General features: G+C 46.1%; 1 protein-coding gene across 1 annotated transcript in view; it reads left to right on the top strand.

Annotated features, from left to right (window-relative positions):
- The window catches only part of Mrps35 (mitochondrial ribosomal protein S35), a 32,134-nt gene extending 12,807 nt beyond the window's left edge, over positions 1 to 19,327 (top strand). The window contains exons 5-8 of the mRNA XM_028757553.1: positions 1,054 to 1,193; positions 5,311 to 5,420; positions 6,533 to 6,602; positions 17,453 to 19,327. Coding sequence (XP_028613386.1) covers positions 1,054 to 1,193; positions 5,311 to 5,420; positions 6,533 to 6,602; positions 17,453 to 17,722 — 590 coding nt within the window. The 3' untranslated portion in view covers positions 17,723 to 19,327. The remainder of the gene's footprint in view (positions 1 to 1,053; positions 1,194 to 5,310; positions 5,421 to 6,532; positions 6,603 to 17,452) is intronic.
- Positions 19,328 to 20,165: the final 838 nt, after the last annotated feature.

Genomic DNA, 20,165 nt, shown 5'->3' with positions numbered 1-20,165 from the left:
AAGATAAGCAAAGGAAATTGTTAACTTGGAGAAAAGTCACAGGCGAAGGACCTCTCAGTGTCCCCTAGGTTATCTGTCCACCATGATGACAGCCTCTCTCACAGCGTGCCTTAGAGAGGAAGCCTGGGTCTCTGAGGTCTGATGTTATAACCCAAGGAACCGATAACTTGCACTTGTTCTTAGAGTGAGGCTCTTTAGGAAATAAGAAGAGACCACCATGAGAGAGACCTTTATCCTCAGTTCAAATCCCTTTCCATCCTAACCTTGTGGGGATAAGGCAGTGTGAAATCACGTACTAATAACTGGGAAGCCGCCAATTACCCCATCAGCAAATGGGAGCTGAGTTTGTACCTCTGCGCGGGGGTGAGAGAGCCCTGTCCACAGTGCTTGGAAAATTGCTGTGGTCTAGTCTCAGCCCAGAACTGCCTTCTTTCTGGGCTGTCTTCCTTGATGAGGACAGTCTGTTTTCCATTGCCCCACTGGCTCATTGGGGTTATGCAGAAGAGTGGGTGCTAGTGCTGGGGCCCACTTGTGATGATGTATATCAGTGTCTTCCAGACACTGGAAGACTTCAGCTCCTTCGAGGACTTCAGTTCCTTTCTTGTGTAGTGATGTTGATTTGGGGCTGAGTCAGCAGTACTTGCTCTTCACAAGCAGTAACCTCTGGGCACAGAGCTGTGAGCCTTTTGTTGGGAAGGGGGAGTTAAAACAGCAGCTATCTACAGAGCCAGACATGTCCATCAAGGCAGTAGAGTTAATTTCAGTGCTAGGGGCTGGGCCATGGAATGGTAAGCTTCCCCGGCTCTACTCCAGCCCCCGTCATCTCTGCTCCCCACCAAACAGAACCTTCTAGGGTCTTTCCTTTAATCAAACTTCATGATTAGGATGGACACAGAGGAACAGGGGTGAAGAGTAGCAGCATGGGTGTTAATACAGAGCATAGCCTGCGCCCGCACCTCTGTGACTCCAGTGCTCCAACGACTGCCCTGTCTGCCAGCCAGTTACAGTGGGAATCACTTACAAAGCTGTAGTGAGATGACTTTGTGTTCTCAGATTTCTGCACTGAGTGGCCAGCTGCACTCGACAGTGATGAGAAATGTGAGAAGCATTTTCCAGTTGAGATTGATACAGCGGATTATGTGTCGTCGGGACCATCTGTTCGAAACCCCAGAGCTCGAACAGTAACGTTACGGGTAAGAGCATTTTAGACACCAAGTCCTTAGGTACAGTTTAAGTGCATTTGTATGTGAGTATAAAACAAGTACAGTTCTACTGCTTGTGCAGCCTCCTATATTTAATGGGAGTATCATCATAGTCTGTGTGCTTGTGACTGTTGTATTTAATAGGAATAAATATTTCTAACAATTATTAAAAAACACTTGTTAGTTTTGTGGGGTTGGTTCTCTCCTTCCACCTTTACATGAATTCTAGGGATTAAACTAAAACAGTGTGGTGAAGGTGACCATCACTAGTGTAGTCATGACTGTTCTCACTGTGGAGATCAAGTCCCTTACATAAGCAGCTTAGGGCAGATGTATCTCCACGGGGAGTTTCACGGTAGGGAAATGATGGTGGCAGGAGAGCCCCTATCCAAGGTGGCAGGAGCGTGGGGGCGGCTTGCTCTCATCTCTGGATCTGCAAGCAGAGAGCTTGGCCTGGAAATGGAGCCAGGCTATAACCTTAGAGGCCCTTCTCCCTGCACCCAAATTCCTCCAGCCAGACCCTACTTTCCAAAGGTTCTGAAATGTCCCAAAAGTGTCACCACCTGGGGACAAAGTGTTCAAACACATGAGCTTGTGGGGATGCTGCAGTCCAAACCACAGCAGTCTTATTCAGAGGATCACATTTTTTTTTTTATGTGTGTGGCATGTGGACACATATGTATGCTTGTTTCTCTGTGTCTGTTATGTGCATATGAATATGCTTTTTGTCTGTGTGTATGCATATACATATATACATACACATATATATATATATAGTATGTGTGTTTATGGACCCCTGTTTGTGTGGGTGCATGTCTTTGTTAGTGTGTATGGAGACCGTATGATTGCACTGGGAATTATCCTGGATTACTCTCGCCCTTATTCATTAAGGCAGGGCCTTTCATTTGATCCCACAGTCTAGCTAGCCAGCTTGCTCAAGGGATCCCCTGTCTCTGCCTGAGCTGGAATCACAGGCAGTCCTCTGACATTTATGTGGGTGCTGGGGATCTGAACGTAGCCACCTCCTTAGCCCCCTTCCAGATTATAATTCTAAAGAGTGAAATAGGTATTATGTTTTTCTCAATAGTCAGAAAGTAGTTAAGAATTAAAGACACTTTCTATTTGTCTAGAACTTTACTTTTAAAGGTGCTTCCTTATGTTAATCTTATGTATTCCTGCAAAACACCTGTGAATGAACTTGTCCTGAGAGCTGAGTCTGGCCAGGAGATAAGTGACCTGAGGTCACAGCAAGCGGCAGACCTAGAAGGCTTGCTCAGCTCTTACATGTTGTAGCAGTGACCTGAGGTTACAGAGCAAGCGGCTGACCTAGAAGCCTCGCTCAGCTCTTGTGTGTGGTGGCAGAGTCCTGTCTCACTTGTGTGCATTTAGGGGACACGCTCATGCACTTGGCCGTTCCTCAGTGTTATGTGGTTCTTGTTAGTATTTCACTTTACCACAGTCCCCTGTGATCACAAGTGGCAGCTGTGTGAACATGTATCTTGGAAGAGAGACTGATGGCACTTGGCCTTGAAGTCAGAGTGTTTGTTGGTCCAGCTTAAGGATGAGGGGTTTGTAGCCTTTACAGGCTGGCCGGTGGCGAGAGTGTGCCATGCAGACACTGAAGAGATGCAGAGTGTCTGGCTAAAGTCTCTCTATGTAAGATACTGATGTGAACATGAGTTTTAAAACAGTTGTTGAAGAATAATCAACACTGTTGCCACTCTTTGAACATTGGCATAAAAATTGGAATTTACTGTTTAATTTAATGTCACTGTTTAATGATAGGATTTCATAGATGTTTAAAAAAGAAAAATCAGTATATTCTCATCACCCTAGTATAAAAGGTACTCATTTTTCTGTGTTGTCACTATCCATAGACACATATGCATATGTTTGCATTGTTATAAAGTAGTACAGTTTGCTATTTTCATAAACTATTTCTCCATATCGTCATCAATGAAACTTACCATAGAATGGGCGGCTTATCTGTGAAGCTCATGGCCTGTTTGTTGAAGCACACTCTGCCCAGAAGACAGAAGATTCTCGTTGCCTGCAGAGTACAAGTGTGATTTGAGTTGTTTTCTGAGATAGCCTTACTGTGTCCTTGAATCTGGGGTCCCCCTAAATGCTGAGGTGATAGGCATGTACCACCATGACCCCATTCCTTTCTTTTTGAACTTCATATATTAATTTACCAAGTACTGAATCTTTTCAAGTGCTACACGGTTGCCAAGAACAGAGTAGACATTGTTCTCACCTCAGAGGTTTGTAATTCAGTGATGAAATGTGTGAGTGAAGAGAGCCACTGTGCCATGGTGTGGTGAGCGAGGGGCAGGGCCAGCGGGGTCCTAGACTCCATTCAGCCTTTCCTTCATCATGAGGTCTCAGCTCTGCCTTACAGCTGACGCTCTCCAGAGAACAGAGCGATGCTTGCTATGCTATGGCTATGGCTCTGCCTGTCCCTGAAGGCTTGTTTCTGGGAGATGGGTCCTCTGTGTGGCAATGATGATTTGGGGCCTGTGAGAGTTCTTAGGTTGTGGAATGCCCACCTGGGAAGGGAAGACACTAGCTCTTGTGAGACCTGAGTTAGTTCCTTAGAGAGCAGACTGTGCCAAGGTAAACCTAAGCCCGAGCTGCTCTGGGCTTCCTGACGTGTGATGGCTCCATCTTGTAGGACAGTGACATTGCCCTTTCACCCCAGAACTGTAGATGAGTAAATAACGTTATTCAACTTTAGATGTTTCATTGTAGTAATCAAAAAACAGGGTGATAGTATTTTATTGAACTATATTCAAGTGTCAAATCTATCTGTGTCCAGTTAATATCTTAACCCTTGACATAATTCTCTGCAAACTAAAGAGTTCTTGTTCACTCCAGTATTGCCCAGTGCATGTCTTAAAGATTTAATTCCATGAAAAGTAGAACTGAGAGCCATGTACATGAGAGAACCATTCATGTTCCACCACTGCATCTTATAACTCCAAAATGCTCTGAGAAATTCACTGTAAGAAATCCAATTTAGAGATGGGCTTGGTGGCACAGGCCTGTCTGATCCTAGTATCGAGGAGGCTAGGGTATGAGAATCTCAAGTTTGAAGCTGTTCTGGGCAGCTTCACAAGTACCATGTACCTAGGCTCTGTCTCACCACAAATAGAAAGAACCTAGTTAAACTTGAGGTATCCTAAATATATCTAGTAGAAATAAAAATAACCTTTAACCTCTTTCACAGTGCTGGGGATTGTACCCAACGTCTTGCACATGTGCTAGATAAACACTGTACTACTGAGCTACAGAATCACCTTTAAAGAAAGATTCTGAGCATGGGATGTAGAAGTGGCAGAGAATATAGCTAGTGTGTGCCAGACTGCAGTTTAATCCCCAGGGTGGGTGTGAGGGAGGGAGGGAGAATGACAACTTTTTTCTAGGCTCTACATCCTTTAAAAAATTGCATTCATGTGTGTGCGTGTGTGTGTGTGTGTGTGTGTGTGTGTGTGTGTGTGTATGCCCATGCCCTTGTGTGGTAGTCAGGGGCAACTTGTGGGAGTCTGTTTTCTGTGAAGTCTGTTGATCAAGCTCTGATCCCTGGGCGTGGTGGCCAGTACTTCGAAGTTAGCAGCCTGTGGGGCTAATGCTAGCTTCTGAGGGATGCCATGCTGAGTTACCGCAGCTGTTCTTCCCCGTGTGATATTCAGCCTCCAAGAGCTTTCACAGGTTAGGGCGTCCCTTAAGCCCTTGAACAGCTGGAGTGATACGCTAGCCTGCTCTCATGGAGGCGAGGTTGGGAGGGTTTGGTCTGTTAGACTCTCACTTCTGTTGTCCAGCTGTACTGACAGCGAGTGGGTCTGTCCTCTCTCTCAGTGCTTGTCAGCTGCTTGCTGTGGGTCTGCAGCACGGTGCTGTACTAGCACTTTGAACTCTCTTCGCTTTGCTTTCCCACTTTCCAAGGGTGAGACTGGACTTGTGCTTTTCTGACTGCTAACTCTATACAGAGAAGTTTGGGAAGTTTTGTCTTTGTGATTTAATGTTGATTTAAATAACAGTGATACTTTTCTTCATAAAGCAAATTATGTGATTTTTTTTTTTACATAATTTTTCTTGTATTTTTAAGGTTAAACTTTCCAGTTTGAATTTAGACAAGCATGCAAAGAAAAAGCTTATTAAGCTTGTAGGAGAGCGGTACTGCACGACCACTGATGTGCTCACTATCACAACAGACAGGTGGGTGCAGCCATGCGGGCTGTTTGTATGCCTGCATATGCGTGCGTGCGTGTGTGCGTGCGTGTGCGTGTGTGGGCGTGCCTCTCTGTGTGAGCTTCTGTGCTTTCATGGGCATGCATGTATGTGTATGCCCACCACCTGATCTTGCTGCTTTTTCTATAGCTGAGAGATAGTACCTGTCATTTATCTAGTTATATGGCTTATGCTAGGAACTACTTAAAGGACTTTTTAATAAGCCACAGGATGCTCTTATTTTATATTTAAAGAGATTGAGGCAGTTGTTACTTTTTTCAATTTTATTTTATTACCCAAAATGTATCACATGCCATTCTCATATGAAGTTTTACTTAATATCGGGATGTTACTTCCATTTGAAGATAGCCACAGCGGACATACAGTGCAGCTCATTTCTGGAAGAATCAACATCTGCTTTTTAGAAAAAAATATTTATTTCTATTTTATGTATATGAATGTTTTGCTTGCATGTATGTGTATGTATGTACCATTAGCATGCAGTATCCTGGAGGTCAGAAGAGGAAATCAGGTCCCCTGGAGCTAAAGTTACCGATGGTTTTGTGAACCACCATCTGGGTGCTGGGACCTGAACCCAGGTCCTCTTCATGAGCTACCAGCTCTTACCGGCTGAGCCTCCCTCCAGCCTCATTTGCCCTGCTTTTTAAATGGACTCATTAGATAGTTTTGTGCCATTCACTTGACTCTGATCACTGAGATGGTTACGAGAACTTGGCTTGGACATCGTCATGTTTAAAGTAGCTTAAAGGGTAGTACACAAATAACCTGATTAGTGATGAGAGGAAAGGTAGGAATAATACTCTCACTGTCTGTCTGTCTCTCTGCCCCTCCCCCTCTTTCTTTCTCTTTAAGACAGGGTCATATTATATTGTCCTGACTAGCCTGGAACTCAGGCTATGTCAGAGGTATGTAGACCAGGAGAGCCTCAAACTCACAGAGATCAAGCTCCCTCTGCCTCCCAGATGTGCCACCAAACCCAGAATATCCTGTATAGCACAGGACAGAGAATGTCACCTAATATCTTTAGCATGTCTTGTGAATTATCTGTATGCTGAGACTTTGTCCTTTTCTCCTTATAGATGCCCTTTGAAGCGGCAGAACTATGACTATGCAGTGTATCTCCTCACAGTCCTGTACCACGAATCTTGGGTAAGTGTGTATGTGGACGAGGCTAACCTTTCAAAGTGCAATGTGTGGCAAGGACGTATGTGATGTACTTCAGGTATGTATGAAATGTGTGTGTAGATGGTGAGGTGGGTCATTTGGCCTATCTCAGTGTTCCTGCCTCAGGCTCCCCAGTGCTGGCATTGGAGGCCTGTGCACCGTGCTCCACTCCTAGATACAGCAATGGAAGCAATGGTGAAAAGCCATCATGATAGTCACAGTACAAGTGCTTTCTAATGGAGTCATGCAGAGAGAGGCTAGCTTCTCAGTGGGCATGGTTCTGCGTTGGACCCTTAGTGGAGCCCAGAGGAGAAGCTTCTCCCCGTGTATTGTGGCAGCCCCCATGGACTGATGGGTGAGCACATGCAGCTGTTTCCAGACTGTGGCATTCTTACTGTTACTAACATGATCAGGTTTAACACATGAGTGTCAAGTGAGAGGAACATAAAGCTTTATTTCAAGATTAGTAAATAGCAAAACACAGTCTCCAGTCCTTTCTTTTTGAAGCTTCTCAGTGCCACGACTCATCTGTGTGGCTCAAAACTCGCGTGGGTCGCGGGCGCGAGGTCAGGGTCGTGGGCGAGGTCAGGGTCGTGGTGCAGAGGCCGAGGCGTCCCAGGAACCGCGGCTTAGCCAGCAGGACTCGGGACTCCCAGCACTCCCTGCTGATGGTTCGGTCTCGCCCGCGATGGGACTTGAGCTGCCCACATGCTGCCAGCGGCCACAGAGTTCCGGGAGCAGTGGCGCAGGGGAAGAGAGAGTCCCTAGAGCAGAGACGGGGCAGCCCTCGAAGGTACACGGGCTGCCGCTGTAGAGAGAGAGCTCCGCAGGCCACTGAAGCAGAGTACAAGAAGCCCCCCCCCAGCCCCCGCCAGTTTTCCACTTACACAAAGAGTCCAGAATTTCAAGAGACACGTGGAGTTGAAGACATGTAGATTTGTTGACATGGTGATGAATCTGAATGGTGGACGCTCTCTCACAAAATTGCAGAAGGGGTTTTCTTATATTGGGGCGGGGCCAGGGCCTTTAGGTAATATGTAAATCTTGAGGCAGAAACCTGTTCCCCTGCCCTCTACCTGGGCCTTACGTGACCCACTGCATGTTACATGGAGACCTCGCGTCAGGTCTCTGGGTTCTGGGGGCGTGGCCAAACACCCCAGGATTTCCACAGCCCCACACATCTGTGTGTGTTTGTATCCTGGGTTTAGAGATGGCATCATGGCAGCAGTTAATCTCTTTCCTGTCAATTGACCGAGAGCTGTCGTTGGCTTTGAACCAAGAACATGCTTGAGTTAGCTACAGGTCCATAGCTACTGTCAAAAGAGTTAATAACAAGCAATAAAATCCAGCCAGTTCAGAGTCATTATTCAGTTATTTTGCCAGCTGCCCAGAAAGTGAATACCCCCAAAGGAAGAGACAGGCACAAATACACTGAGTGAGAGTTGACTCACCAGAGCCGTTCTGTGGTTCTGTGACATAGAATCCAGCAAGCCTGGTATTCTGGATTCATGAAAAAGTCTTCCATCTTCCATACTATTTCCCTGATACCAGAGTAAGTAGCCTTGTGTTACTGTCTTAAACAGCAGTAATTAAAGAATTCCTGTATTAAAATCGGCTCTCAGCCCTTCCTGAACAAACTCCATCAGTGAGGACACTGAGATGCAGATGAGCCGTGGAGCTTTGCAGGGCTGCTCGACCAGGACTGCTAGACCAGGGCTGCTAGGCCAGGGCTGCTCGACCAGGACTGCTAGACCAGGGCTGTTCGACCAGGACTGCCGGACCAGGACTGCTAGACCAGGACTGCTAGACCAGGACTGCTAGACCAGGGCTGCTAGACCAGTGCTGAGCTTCATTAAACTGAATTCCTTTTTCCTTCACCAGCTTGGAATTTAAACTTGAAACTGGTGTTAGTTACCACCTGGTGTCTGACCAGCTTTTAGAGCCCTGCCCCATCACTGCTTTATTTCCAGTAGCCTGGTCTCTGAACACTTAGTGCTCACACATGAATGTTCCTTGGCTTTTTAGCATTTCTATGGAGTTTGCTTCTAGAAAAGTGGTCACCTAAACCTTCATGTAAGGGTGTTTTTGTGTAGTAGTCAAAACAAGTTAGCTGCAGCTGTGTCAGTCATTGCACAAAGCAGGCTGAACGGGAGGCCAGTGCTTCCAAGAACATTCTTTGAGTGCTGACAGTAATAAGAGACAAATATGTGCTAGCGTCCTCAGACATGCTAAACTCTGGGTTAGTGTTTCAGCTTGTGCTGTGAATCAGCCTTCAGCGTGGGCAGCCAGGCTGACCTGGTGACTTAGTTTGGGTTTTATTGCTGTGAACAGAAACCATGACCAAGGCAACTCTTACAAGGATGACATTTCATTGGGACTGTCGTACAAGTTCAGAGATTCAGTCTATTGTCATCAAGGCAAGAGCATGAGAGCATCCAGGTAGACATGAGGCTGGCTGGAGGAGCTGAGAGTTCCACCTCTTGTTCTGAAGGCTGCTAGGAGACTGACTTCCAGGCAGCTAGGATGAGGGTCTTAAAAGCCCACGCCCACAGTGAGACACCTGGTCAACGAGGCCACACCTCCTAATAGTGCTACTCCTTGAGCCAAGGCTATACAAACCATCACACCTGGGTTCTGTGACTTCCTACATGGGTCATTGTTTTAAGCATTGAAAGCCATATGTAAGCCTATCTAGGCTGACACTAGGTTTTCTAAGATTTTGGATGGAACAGAGAAAAATTTTTGGAATATCTATTAAATAATAGACTTTTAGTAATTGTCCATTATTTTTTGTTAAAAATACTAAAGTGAGATTTTTTTTCTTAAAATTTCAAGTACTTTTATTGCAAATTCCTGTGTATAGCCTATACATTTAACTTGACAGCATTCTGTCAGGCCTAAAGCATGTGACCTGACTGCCAAAACCCTGCCTGCCTGCCTTTGAAAACAATGGCATTGCTAAGTTGGTATTTGTGTGAGGTGTTAGGGAGCCAGCCCAGACCCTGTGCTTGCTGAGCTACAACCCCAGCTCTACGCTAGGCTGGATCATTTTACTTACAAAGAGAGTTCATGTTAAAGGGGATCCTCCTGTAAATGCTCTTGATGAAAGTGAAGTCTGTGGAAATAGCAGGGGCATGCAAGCCGAAGGACAGCTGCGGGACTGCGGTCACTGGCGGTCTCTGCACCCGTCCAGCAGGCTCAAGGCTGGAGACTCTCCCTGCAGACCTGCGGATCACTTTAGCCCCAGCATAACCCTTGACTTGGAGTGGGTATCCAATAAGAAGTTGATTCTGTGGCAAAAGCACTAGCCAGCTGGGTGCTTTCATGGTTTCTATTGAACATCTGTTCTTCTGGTGCCTTCATTTTCTCTCCTGCCCAGAGCAGAGCCAGGTCTGATGCTGGGCCTGCCCAGCCTGGGACTCAGCTGTGACTTCATCTCCTAGGGCTCACCATCAATATCTTCCAATCAGTAGATAAGTGGTCTCACCATCCAGTTCCTCTCCCTCTCTCCCTCTCCTCCTCCCTCCTACTGTCAACCCCATTGTTCCCAATGAGCCCTTTGGGCTAACAAAGAAAATAAACCAGGAAGTAGCAAGGGAACAAGTCCTTGCTTTGAAAGTGCTTCATAGTACTGTTTGCTGGTTGGTTTGTTTTGTTTCCTGTTTTGGCATAAAGCTTTTAGTGCTGGATCACCCTTTTTTACGTTGTTGTGAATCCTGAAGATCTGCAAGGAAACGCTGACTTATTACAACTCTTATGGTTTTTTATGCTGAGAATTTTTGACTTGTGTTGGGTAACCAAGGTCGTAAGAGAGTATTAGCAGAGGAGCACATCCTGAACTGTAGCTACAGTTGGTCTGTCACAGCAGCATGATCTTTAATTCAGAGTATTCAGTAATCAGAGCTGAAAACCCAACTTGTGCTGCTGTTTTTCTGTCTCCCTAAGTTAGGAACTGAGTAATGGAAGAGTCAGCTATGTCCTTGACTCGCTGCAGGCCAGCATGATGTCGGCCTCACTGTGGAGTCCTGCGGCTTATAAATCTGTAGGGTAATTTAGAGGCTCTGTGGTACTTCTGATTATTGATTATCTTATAATTGTTGATAAGGGAACTAATTAGAAGCCTTCTAAAAAACAGTTTTTGTGCCTGACTAGTGTCAAGGCTGAGAGGATAATCAGAAGTGTGGGCAGGAGGATGGAGATGTTTGTCACAGAGGAAGTTAGACATCCGTGGAAGCAGCAGCACTGCTGCAGGAAGACCTTTCCTCTGCCACTTGCTCAGCTCTGCTTCTCGTTCCCTCAAGGGCTAAAGTAAAACGCCTGACAGTTGATCCATTCTCTTCTCCCTAAATCTAGTGCGCTACCACATCCTCCCTGCTCTGATTAAATCGCTGAGCTGTTCCCCTCTCATTTCTGCTGCTCCTCCCTGCTCTGATTAAATCGCTGAGCTGTTCCCCTCTCATTTCTGCTGCTCCACCCCATGTAGACCTTCCTTCATCCTTCCCCTGAATTGCTGTGGTAGCCCCCTGGTTGGTCTCATCATTGGTTTTCCCATGCCTTTCCCAGAGTCTGGCTCTGTAGTGTAACCTTTATGGTAGTGCCCTCGTTAGCCAGAGTGTGAAGCCACCGCACTCCCTGTGCATCATGAGTTTGCAGTGTCTTTCCCTGCTGGCCAGCCTTCCAGATGTGTGTGAGTGGGACCACTCCTGGGTGCTTCCTGCCGTCCTCCTTCCTTCCTCAAGTGACATTGCTACATTCATGATAGTGCCTGTGCACACGTCTGCCTCACTGTGTGCATGGACAGTGCCCTCACTCCTCTGTTACTCCAGCATCTGCAGTATCTGGCACACAACTCTCAGCGAATTGCTTTTAAAACTGGTCCAAATTGAGTTGAACTCCTGAACATATGCAGTTAAAATTTAGCCTTGGCAGTTGACACAATTGGCAGGATTTTTTTTTTTTTTTACTTTATTAAGACATTTTTTCAAATAAACTGTTTATATCTATATGAATTGCATATTTGTTTTGTGTGTATTTGGGAAAAGAGACACATGTCATAGTGCCCTGTGGAAATCAAAAGACATCTGTGGGTCAGGTTTTTCCTTCTAATGGGTCCCAAGGATCAAACTTGGGTCGTCAGTCTTCTCTTGGCACCAAGTGCCTTCTCCTACTGAGCCATCTTGCCAGCCTAGGTTTTTTTTTTTTTTTTTTAATGGTTAAACTGTTTTTCCTCATGTAGGACAACAGTGTCCTTGTAATCATAAATAGTGGAATATTACTATGATTCATGCCCTAGTCACAGAGAGTTGTAAATACAGCGAGTGGTAGGAGGTGGCAAATCTGTGTGTAGGAAGCAGTCACTGCATCGGTGCCTGCAGTGTGCTGACCATTGCATTAACTAGATCCTTGTTCTTCGTATTCAATGTGCACTTACAAAGGAGAAGGATACTAGGTTATCCTGTTGCTCGGAGATTCTTCTCAACAGGTCTCTGTGTTCCTTAGAACATGTTGTTCCACCACCAAAGCCCATTGCGGTTTGGGGCAAATTATTTAATTGCTCTGGGCTTGAGTTTCCTGGTCTGTTAAGCAGATAATAGCTGTAACTCACAGGGCTGTGTGAGAGAGGTCAGTGAGTTAATAGTATTGGAACTTAAAATAGTGCCTGGTGTGGAGAGTCTCTCTCTGGGTCGCCCTTTGGCTAAGTCCGTGCTGGGCTGCCCTCCCTGCCCTGCTGTCTTTCCCTTGACTATTAAGCTCTGCTGTGTTGGGGCCTTTATGAGTCCATTCTCCAGTGGGATTGAACTCTTCTGCAGCTGAGGTCTGCTGCCTCCTGTGGCTGAGGCTCCGGGAGAGCACCGTGCCTGGCACAGCAGCTGGTTCATGCAGCTGATGGAATGACTGAGTCAATGGATGATGGAACCAACTGGGAAGGAGAACAGGATCACACGGAATGGAGACTTGATACTTCTGAGGTTGTGGTCAGTCCTGGAGAGGGAGGCAAGTGTCTGTCTTTCTGCGTGACTGTGTATGTATGTACTTATGTGTGTGTGTGGTGGGGGTGTCTGTCTATGTGTATGTGTGTATAAGTATGTACGTGAGTGTAGGTGCCCATAGAGACCATGAGAAAGGAATTGATTGATGTAAGGCTGGGAATTGAACTCCGGTCCTCTGAAGCAGTGGCTCTCTTAACCCTGAGCCATCTCTCCAGTGTTGGTAGAATTACAGCTGGCTCTCTCCCTTTCTTTCTGGTACTCCTTTTCTGTGAGAATGTGTATGAAGTATAAGCTGCTGGTGCTGTATCAGAAGTCACCTCTGGGTACTATCCTTAGATTCTCGTGTGCACCTGCGTGTGCACACAGGCGTGTACAACCATGAATACACACAGGCGTGTACAACCGTGAATACACACAGGCGTGTACAACCGTGAATACACACAGGCGTGTACAACCGTGAATACACACAGGCGTGTACAACCGTGAATACACAGGCGTGACACTGTCTGGGGTACTAGTCCATTACTCTCTTCTGCTTCCTTGAAGCATGGCTTTTCACGGAACAGGAAGCTTGCTGTTTGGACAGGCTGACTGGCCGAGGTGAGCTCTTGGATCCACCACTGTCCCTCAACACTGGGGCTAAGGATTGAGTAGTCATGCCTGGCTTTTACATGTGCTAGAAATTTGAACTCAGGTTCTCACGCTTGCAAATATTCTGAGCTACTGAGCCACCTCCCAGCTCCTCGCCTCTTATTCTAATCCTGTTTTTAAAGGCCATCGGTGGAACATGAACATTTTCTAAAAACATTAAAGTTAAACAAAAATATTTAAAAGACATAATTTTACAGCATTATTAAGTTATATAAATAAGAAAATCTCACGTCAAAATTGTTCTCTTGGAAAGACGTAGGATGGGGCTTGTGTATGTGTCTGCTTCCAGCTCAACCGCTTGCATTAGGTAGGTTGTTGCCCAGGTTTTGTCCTTTTTTCTCTTTTTCTTCCTCTCACCTGTTCTTCAAAGTGTTGGAAGTCTCCCGAGGTCCATGGCGGCCCCAAGCAAGCAAGTCAGAGGTGAGGGTGCCGGACATTGGGTGGGTAGGAGCAGAGCCTGCAGCCGTGCTGTCCGAGCCTTGGCTGCTGCTCTGAAGGCAGCTGTGCTCACTGTCTCTCTGGACTGACTTCCTTGTTCAGCTTACAGGTCAAAGTGTGGCCCTGAATGTTGTAAACTCTCAGGACTAGCCACCTGTTCATGACAAGAGAGAGGAATCTACAATTGTCAAGTCTCTGCTTACATTCAGCTCTAGCGCCTGAGTGCTGCTTCAGCATGGCGTCTTCCTGCCCCCGGGGCCTGTGACCAAAGTAATAATGATATTGACTTTATAACTTTAAAAATAGCCCTTGTTTTGTTTAGGAAAAATACTGAGCTACTGCCAATTATATGACACAACATCTAGGATTTCCTTCAGAATGAATGTGAATTGAATGTCCCAGCTGAGTCTGTAACCCAGCACTTAGGAGACTGAGGCAGGTGGATTGTCATGAGTTTGAGGCTATCCTGTGTTTGTCTTGTGATTATTAGCTACATTTTTCTTCTATTTGCATCTCTGTTTATTGCATGCCAAATATTGTCTTTTCATTTTTTAAAAAAAGATTTATTCTTCTTTAATTGTGCGTGAGTGTGTCTGTGTCTGGGTGTGTGCACATGGTGGACATAAGTGGTGTCATGTTCCCTGGAGCTCTATTCCAGGCACCCATGAGCTCCTTGATGTGGGTGCTGAGACCCAAACTCATGTTGTCCAGAAGAGCTGTATCTGCTCTTAACCACTGAGCTGTCTCTCCAACCCTCATCCTTTTGAGACAAGAGTTGTCTGTGAGCCCAGGCCTGCCGTGGTCTTGGCCTTCACTTACAATCCATAGTCTTTGGAGCAGGTGAGATTACAGGCTTGTACTGCACAACTGCCACACCCTCTCAAGTTGGGTTTCCCATAAGCCCATAGCAACTCCAATTGATGGTGTCTGTCAGAAGGGATTTCCTTTCTCCCCTGATGTGGCAGCATCTTGGGCTTTTCATCATGATCGAGATGGTCTCGGCTGGGCTGCAGTTCTTCTGATTTAGTTTACCTCTGTTTGTCTCTTGTCCTCCTCATCATAGCATTTCAGGTTTGGATGACTTGCCAAGGACCAGCCTCAGCTTGGAGAGGAGTTTTGAGAGAAGGGGTGTCTGGGAGCAGCAAAAACAAACAACTCGAAGTTAAATCATGGGTCTGAGATGGCAGCCTGGGTTCTACTCTAGACAGCTTTCCAGTCTGCTTTCATTCTGTTCTGCTTTCTCTGGAAATCTCCAGACAGCTCTCTGTTGAGACAGTTCTCCAAGCAGTTCTTTCTTGCTATTCTAAAGAAATTCTCTGGATAGCTCATCTTTTGCAGATCATAAGCCCAGTCTTTTATTTTACATATCCATCCAGTCATTTACTCCAGGTTCCCTTTTGATTATCCTATGAGGCAAGCACATTTTTTTTTAAACATTGCAAAAGAATTCAGAGATCTGCCTGTCTCTGTTAAGCATAGATGATAAGCTAGTGAGGTGGGACTCCACCCTGAAATTATCATTTCTACCATACCTGGGCCTAAACTTGCTCTGTCCCCACTGACCCTGAACTCAGGAATTTCTGCATTTGTATCTTCCTGTCTTTGTATTCTTCTGACAAGCTGGCTCGTTGTACAGCTCGCTCTGTTCCTTTAGATCTATGAAGCTCCTTAGACAATTCATATTTGAACTCATGTTTTTAGAGTTCCTTTACACAGCCTTAAGGGCTGTCTCCGTGTTTACCATTTTTGCTGAGATATTAGCTACACCTTTGCTTCACAGACTCATGCTGTCTCTGATTATCATGGAGTCATTAATGTTAACAGGGAAGACATTCCTCAAATGAGGAATGTGAAAAATACGTGCACTATTATACAACACACCTTACCCCGCAGCAGCCATGACACTCGTGAAAGCCCACGCCAGTTAACCCTCTCCCAGGGGCAGGAGCCATGTCATTCTACCCCAACCAAGACCATGCCAGACTCAGCAGCTTCCCGTGTGGGAAGGGCGGCTACGTGCTCCTTCAGAAGTATGGGGTTTAGTGGATAACGTGGAGCCCTTACAGCTTCACGATCCAGCAAGCCTGGGGAGGGTGCATCCGTCTCCTCAGTTCTGTGAGAGTATAGGACATTTCACTGTGCTTGTTCGAAGCCTGGTCCCGTTAGTAGCCCAGAACTCAAGACAGCTCTCTATGTAGCTTTCCAGATTCTGGTCTGGCTTGCAAGCCCTGACTCATAGCTCAGTGTCAGGGTCCCTTTGAATAAAGCAGATTCCATTCTTTTTTTTTTTTTTAAGATTTATTTATTATATGTGAATACACTGTAGCTGTCTTCAGACACACCAGAAGAGGGCATCAGATCTCATTACAGATGGTTGTGAGCCACCATGTGGTTGCTGGGATTTGAACTCAGGACCTCTGGAAGTGCAGTCAGTGCTCTTAACCACTGAGCCATCTCTCCAGCCCGCAGATTCCATTCTTGATAATGTACAGAATCAGAAAACGTTCTAAGGAAGATTCCGTGTTCTCACAGCCAGGAGTTCACTTTCTTGTCGTTATGGATTCTGTAACCTTTGTACCTACTGGGGTGTGGCTGTGCACCTTCTATTGCACTGGCTGTGACCCTGCTACATCTTGTTTTAGCAGTTGTAGCGAGGTGGGACAGCACACTCTAATGTCCCAGCATTTGGGCACCAGAGACAGGTTTGCAAGTTCAAGGTCAGAGAGAAAGACTAAGGAAGGAAGGGACAATGAGATTTGCTTCTGTTTTAAAAAGGCAGGGAGGAGCTTCTGTAAGGATTCTGTATTTGTGCCTAAATAAAGAACATTCTGAAGTGATATACTTCATAAAAAAATGATACTGCCTTTGTATCCTCTTGTATCCAGAGTCTGCAGGGAGGAGCTTCTGTTGTTTTTAGACAAGGCCTCACTGTGTAGCCATGGCTGGCCTGTGTCACCTCCTGAGTGTGAGGATTAAAGCTGTGTACAACTACCTCTGAACTACAGTAGCTTCTTGGTGCCATTTATAAGCAGCTTTCCATTGGCAATAAAACACCAGCACTAATAAAAACTCACTTCTGTTACAAGAACAGAAGATAAGAATAACAACAAAACAGTCATGACATACAACAACTGCATGTGTGTCCAGACACACCACCCCTTTTGTGATTTCCAGTTTGCAACTGTGTGTGCCTCCAGGTTCATCTCCCAGGGCGTAGGTGTTCAGATGTGCCCCCACTTCCTGGTTTATCTGTCATACTGCTTTATCTTCCCTGTCATTTGACAAGCATGTTAGATAATACTTGTATTGATTCAGTGACATCAAACACCTGCTATCCCAACCCCTGGAAGGCAGAAGCAGGAAGGTCAGAAGTTCAAGGACATCTGCAGCTTTGTAGGGAGGCCAGATGGCGGTATAGCACCTTGTCTAGTGTTAAGATCACATTGCGTTACAGTTTGGGTCCTGCAGGCCTGTCCCCTCTGTCTGTGCTCACAAGGCACAAAGCAGGGCAGATGCTTACGTGAGGAACACCTCTGGTAGCTTTCGGAATAGCTGTCTGCAAGAGAGTTTTTTTTGTCTGTTGAGTAAGGTTTGTGAGGCAGAGCAACCCCTTCTCAAGGCTGGCCTGGGCACCATGTAGGCTTTAAGTGTACACTGTAGATGGAGACCTTGAACACACTGTAACCTTTTCTCTCAAAATCAACCAGCAGAGGGATAACATTTTCCAGAGTTCTGAACTTTTTTTTTTTCTTTCAGAAAACTGAAGAATGGGAAAAAAATAAGACTGAGGAAGACATGGACGAGTTTGTGTGGGCCAAGAGCTCCTCGGAGAGCAGTGTCCTCCAGACCCTGCTGCAGATGAGAGCCGCTGAGGGGAGCGTGGTGCCCAGCAGAGAAGAGCTGCTGGGGACTGAAGAGGTGGAGGATTACCAGAAGTGTGTTGTCCGTCTCAAGAATGAGGGGGAGAACGAGGAGAGCCTCGCTCAGTACAAAGAGTCTGTGAAGAGACTGTTAAATTTGGCATGAAGTCCAAACTAGAAGGCAGCTGTTTCAGTTGTATGATGTATTTAGTCACTGATTTGATATAAATGGGAGAATACTTGAGAATATTGTCTTATGTCAGGAAACACTTCACCTTTCAGACTCCTGTGCCCTGTGGTGGTGGTGGGGCTAGGGATTGTGGTTTCTCTGCTTGTGGCATGTTTTGACTTTATTTCTACACATCACCTTAATCTTCCCCCAGTTACAGAGCGTAATTGTTTTGTTAGCTGCTTTGTCTCCACTGTTCAGGTTTAGTGATTGCTTTTGATCAATAACTTTGGTTACTAAGGATACCTAGCCCGGCGTCTGACCAAGCCCTTGGTGCCCCTCAGTGGCCCGCCCCAAGGAGGCTGCACTCTTCTGTGGACAGCAGCCAGGTTAGCTCTTGCTCCTCACCTACCCCAGTGTCACACATACAGTGCTCTGTCTCACAGACCACTTAGCAGCAGACAGAAAACTCTTCAGGCAAAACCTGCATCCAGACGTGTTGTCCACTTCCTGATTTAGGCTTGTGTAAGTAGAGGATTGGAGGTTTCCCTGGGGAAACAAGGTGATTGGCTGCAGGACCTGCTCACAGTTGCCTGTCTTGCAGTCTGAAGTTCTCTGCCTTCCTGTGGCCATTTGATGTTGCTTCAGCTCTGATTGGCTAAACTCTGGCTCTAGAGCTCTCTCTCTGTCTCAAGCCCTGCTGGCAGGAAGGACAACAGCCCCATAGCCTTCTCTCTGCCCCTCCTGCCCTGTACTCAGCAGCTCAGGAGAAGACACAGGCCAGGATGAGAAGCAGCAACAGATGGGCTGCAGGTCAGGTTGGGGCGAGTTGCTTTGTAGTCTGTGAGCTTGGACCCAGGGCCTTATGTATGCTCAGCCCACACTGCCACTGAGCAGCGCCCCCAGCCCCATCCAGTATTTTTAAGTGTATCTGGAAGTCATTGAACATTTGTGGAAAATGAAACTAGGCTTTGGAATTAGTAATGTCCAAGGCAGACAGACTATAAAGAACAAAAATGGAGCCTTGAGCTTTATAGGCATATGTGGGGGTTGGGGGAAGGAATCATTCTCAGAGAAGTGTGGCACTGGGTAGGGTCATTGCATAGAGGTGAATGAAAAGCCAGACATATAAATGACCTTTTTTTGTTACATCAAAAGCATGTTTAAAAAAGTCTTAGGGGCTGACTGACATACATGTTTCTAGTACACAGAAGTTGAGGGGAGGTGGATGAGTTTTATTTTTAATTACATGTCTATGTATGTAACTGTGTGTGGTATATGTATGTATGTGCAGGTACCCAGAGAGGATAGAGACGTCAGATCCCCTGGACATGGGTTCTGGCACTGAATTCAAGTTCTCTGCACTATGTGTTCTTAACCACTGAGCCATCTCTTTAGCCCCCTGATTTTCATCTGTGGCATATTATCACTTTAAAGACTCCTGTGGAGTGGCGGAAAGCAGGTAGAGAGCAGGCTAAAGGGAGCATGGGACATAGGACCGGGATGGACATTAGGGGACAGGTGAGATGTAGTTCCATAGGGCTGTCTGTGAGTGCAATGCTGATGAGAATAAAGGTATCCTGGCCATGTTAAAAAACTTGACTGTGCCTTTGCCCTCAGCTTTCATTATTATAGGAGAATCTTTACCTAAGGCTAACTTCAAAGGATCTGAAGACTTGGGCTTTTCTGAAGAACCAGCACTATGATCCAGGGTGGGGCCTGGGTCATACAACTGATGGCTATAATTAGGTAACCAACAGCCATACTTCTGTGGATACTTTGAATAACCAGGAGTGGTAGCCTGCACCTAAAATGCTAGCATGTACAAAGTCAAGGCCAGCATGGGCTACAGGAGATCCTGTCTCAACCAAAAAACAAAACAAAAAAAAAATCTCTTGGATGTTGATGGGACTGTTCTATGCAGCTCTTACACAGTGGCCTTGGGAGAGTGCTCTGGCCTGACTCCAGAGAGAGAGGACCTTTGAGGCCAGCACTCAGAACTGTCCTGGTCTTTCCTGGGCCATGTTAACCAGTCTCCTTTCCCTGAAGGATAACTGAGTGAGCCTTGGTTCTAATGAGTTTCCCTGGGAGTGGTTTTGCAAACACCAAAACCTATGTTTGGTGGGAAGTGAGGCTCTGTGTCTTTTAACTGGCCAATTCAGGTTGATCAGAGGACTCAGGCCACTGTCGTTAGTGGAGAATGGCAAGAGCTTACTGTGTCTCTAGCCTCCTGTGTCTGCTTCTTGACTGTCTACGGTCTGCATTGCCTCTCAAGTTATCTGAAGGCAAAATACCCAGCTGACGGACAGTTGGATGCATTTGTTTCCTTATAAAGGTAAACAGGGTTTTCTCAAATTATAGTCATTTCTGTGAGATTTTTCAAGGAATGAGTCAGTTTCCCAAAAGGAACATCTTTTTGAACCTCTACTTTGTTGGAAAA

The sequence above is a fragment of the Grammomys surdaster genome, unplaced genomic scaffold (assembly GCF_004785775.1).
Source record: "Grammomys surdaster isolate TR1022 unplaced genomic scaffold, NIH_TR_1.0 126176, whole genome shotgun sequence".
In the NCBI taxonomy this organism is placed as follows: Eukaryota; Metazoa; Chordata; class Mammalia; order Rodentia; family Muridae; genus Grammomys; species Grammomys surdaster.
Note: the sequence above shows the minus strand (reverse complement) of the source record. Positions and strands in the feature narration are given on the sequence as shown.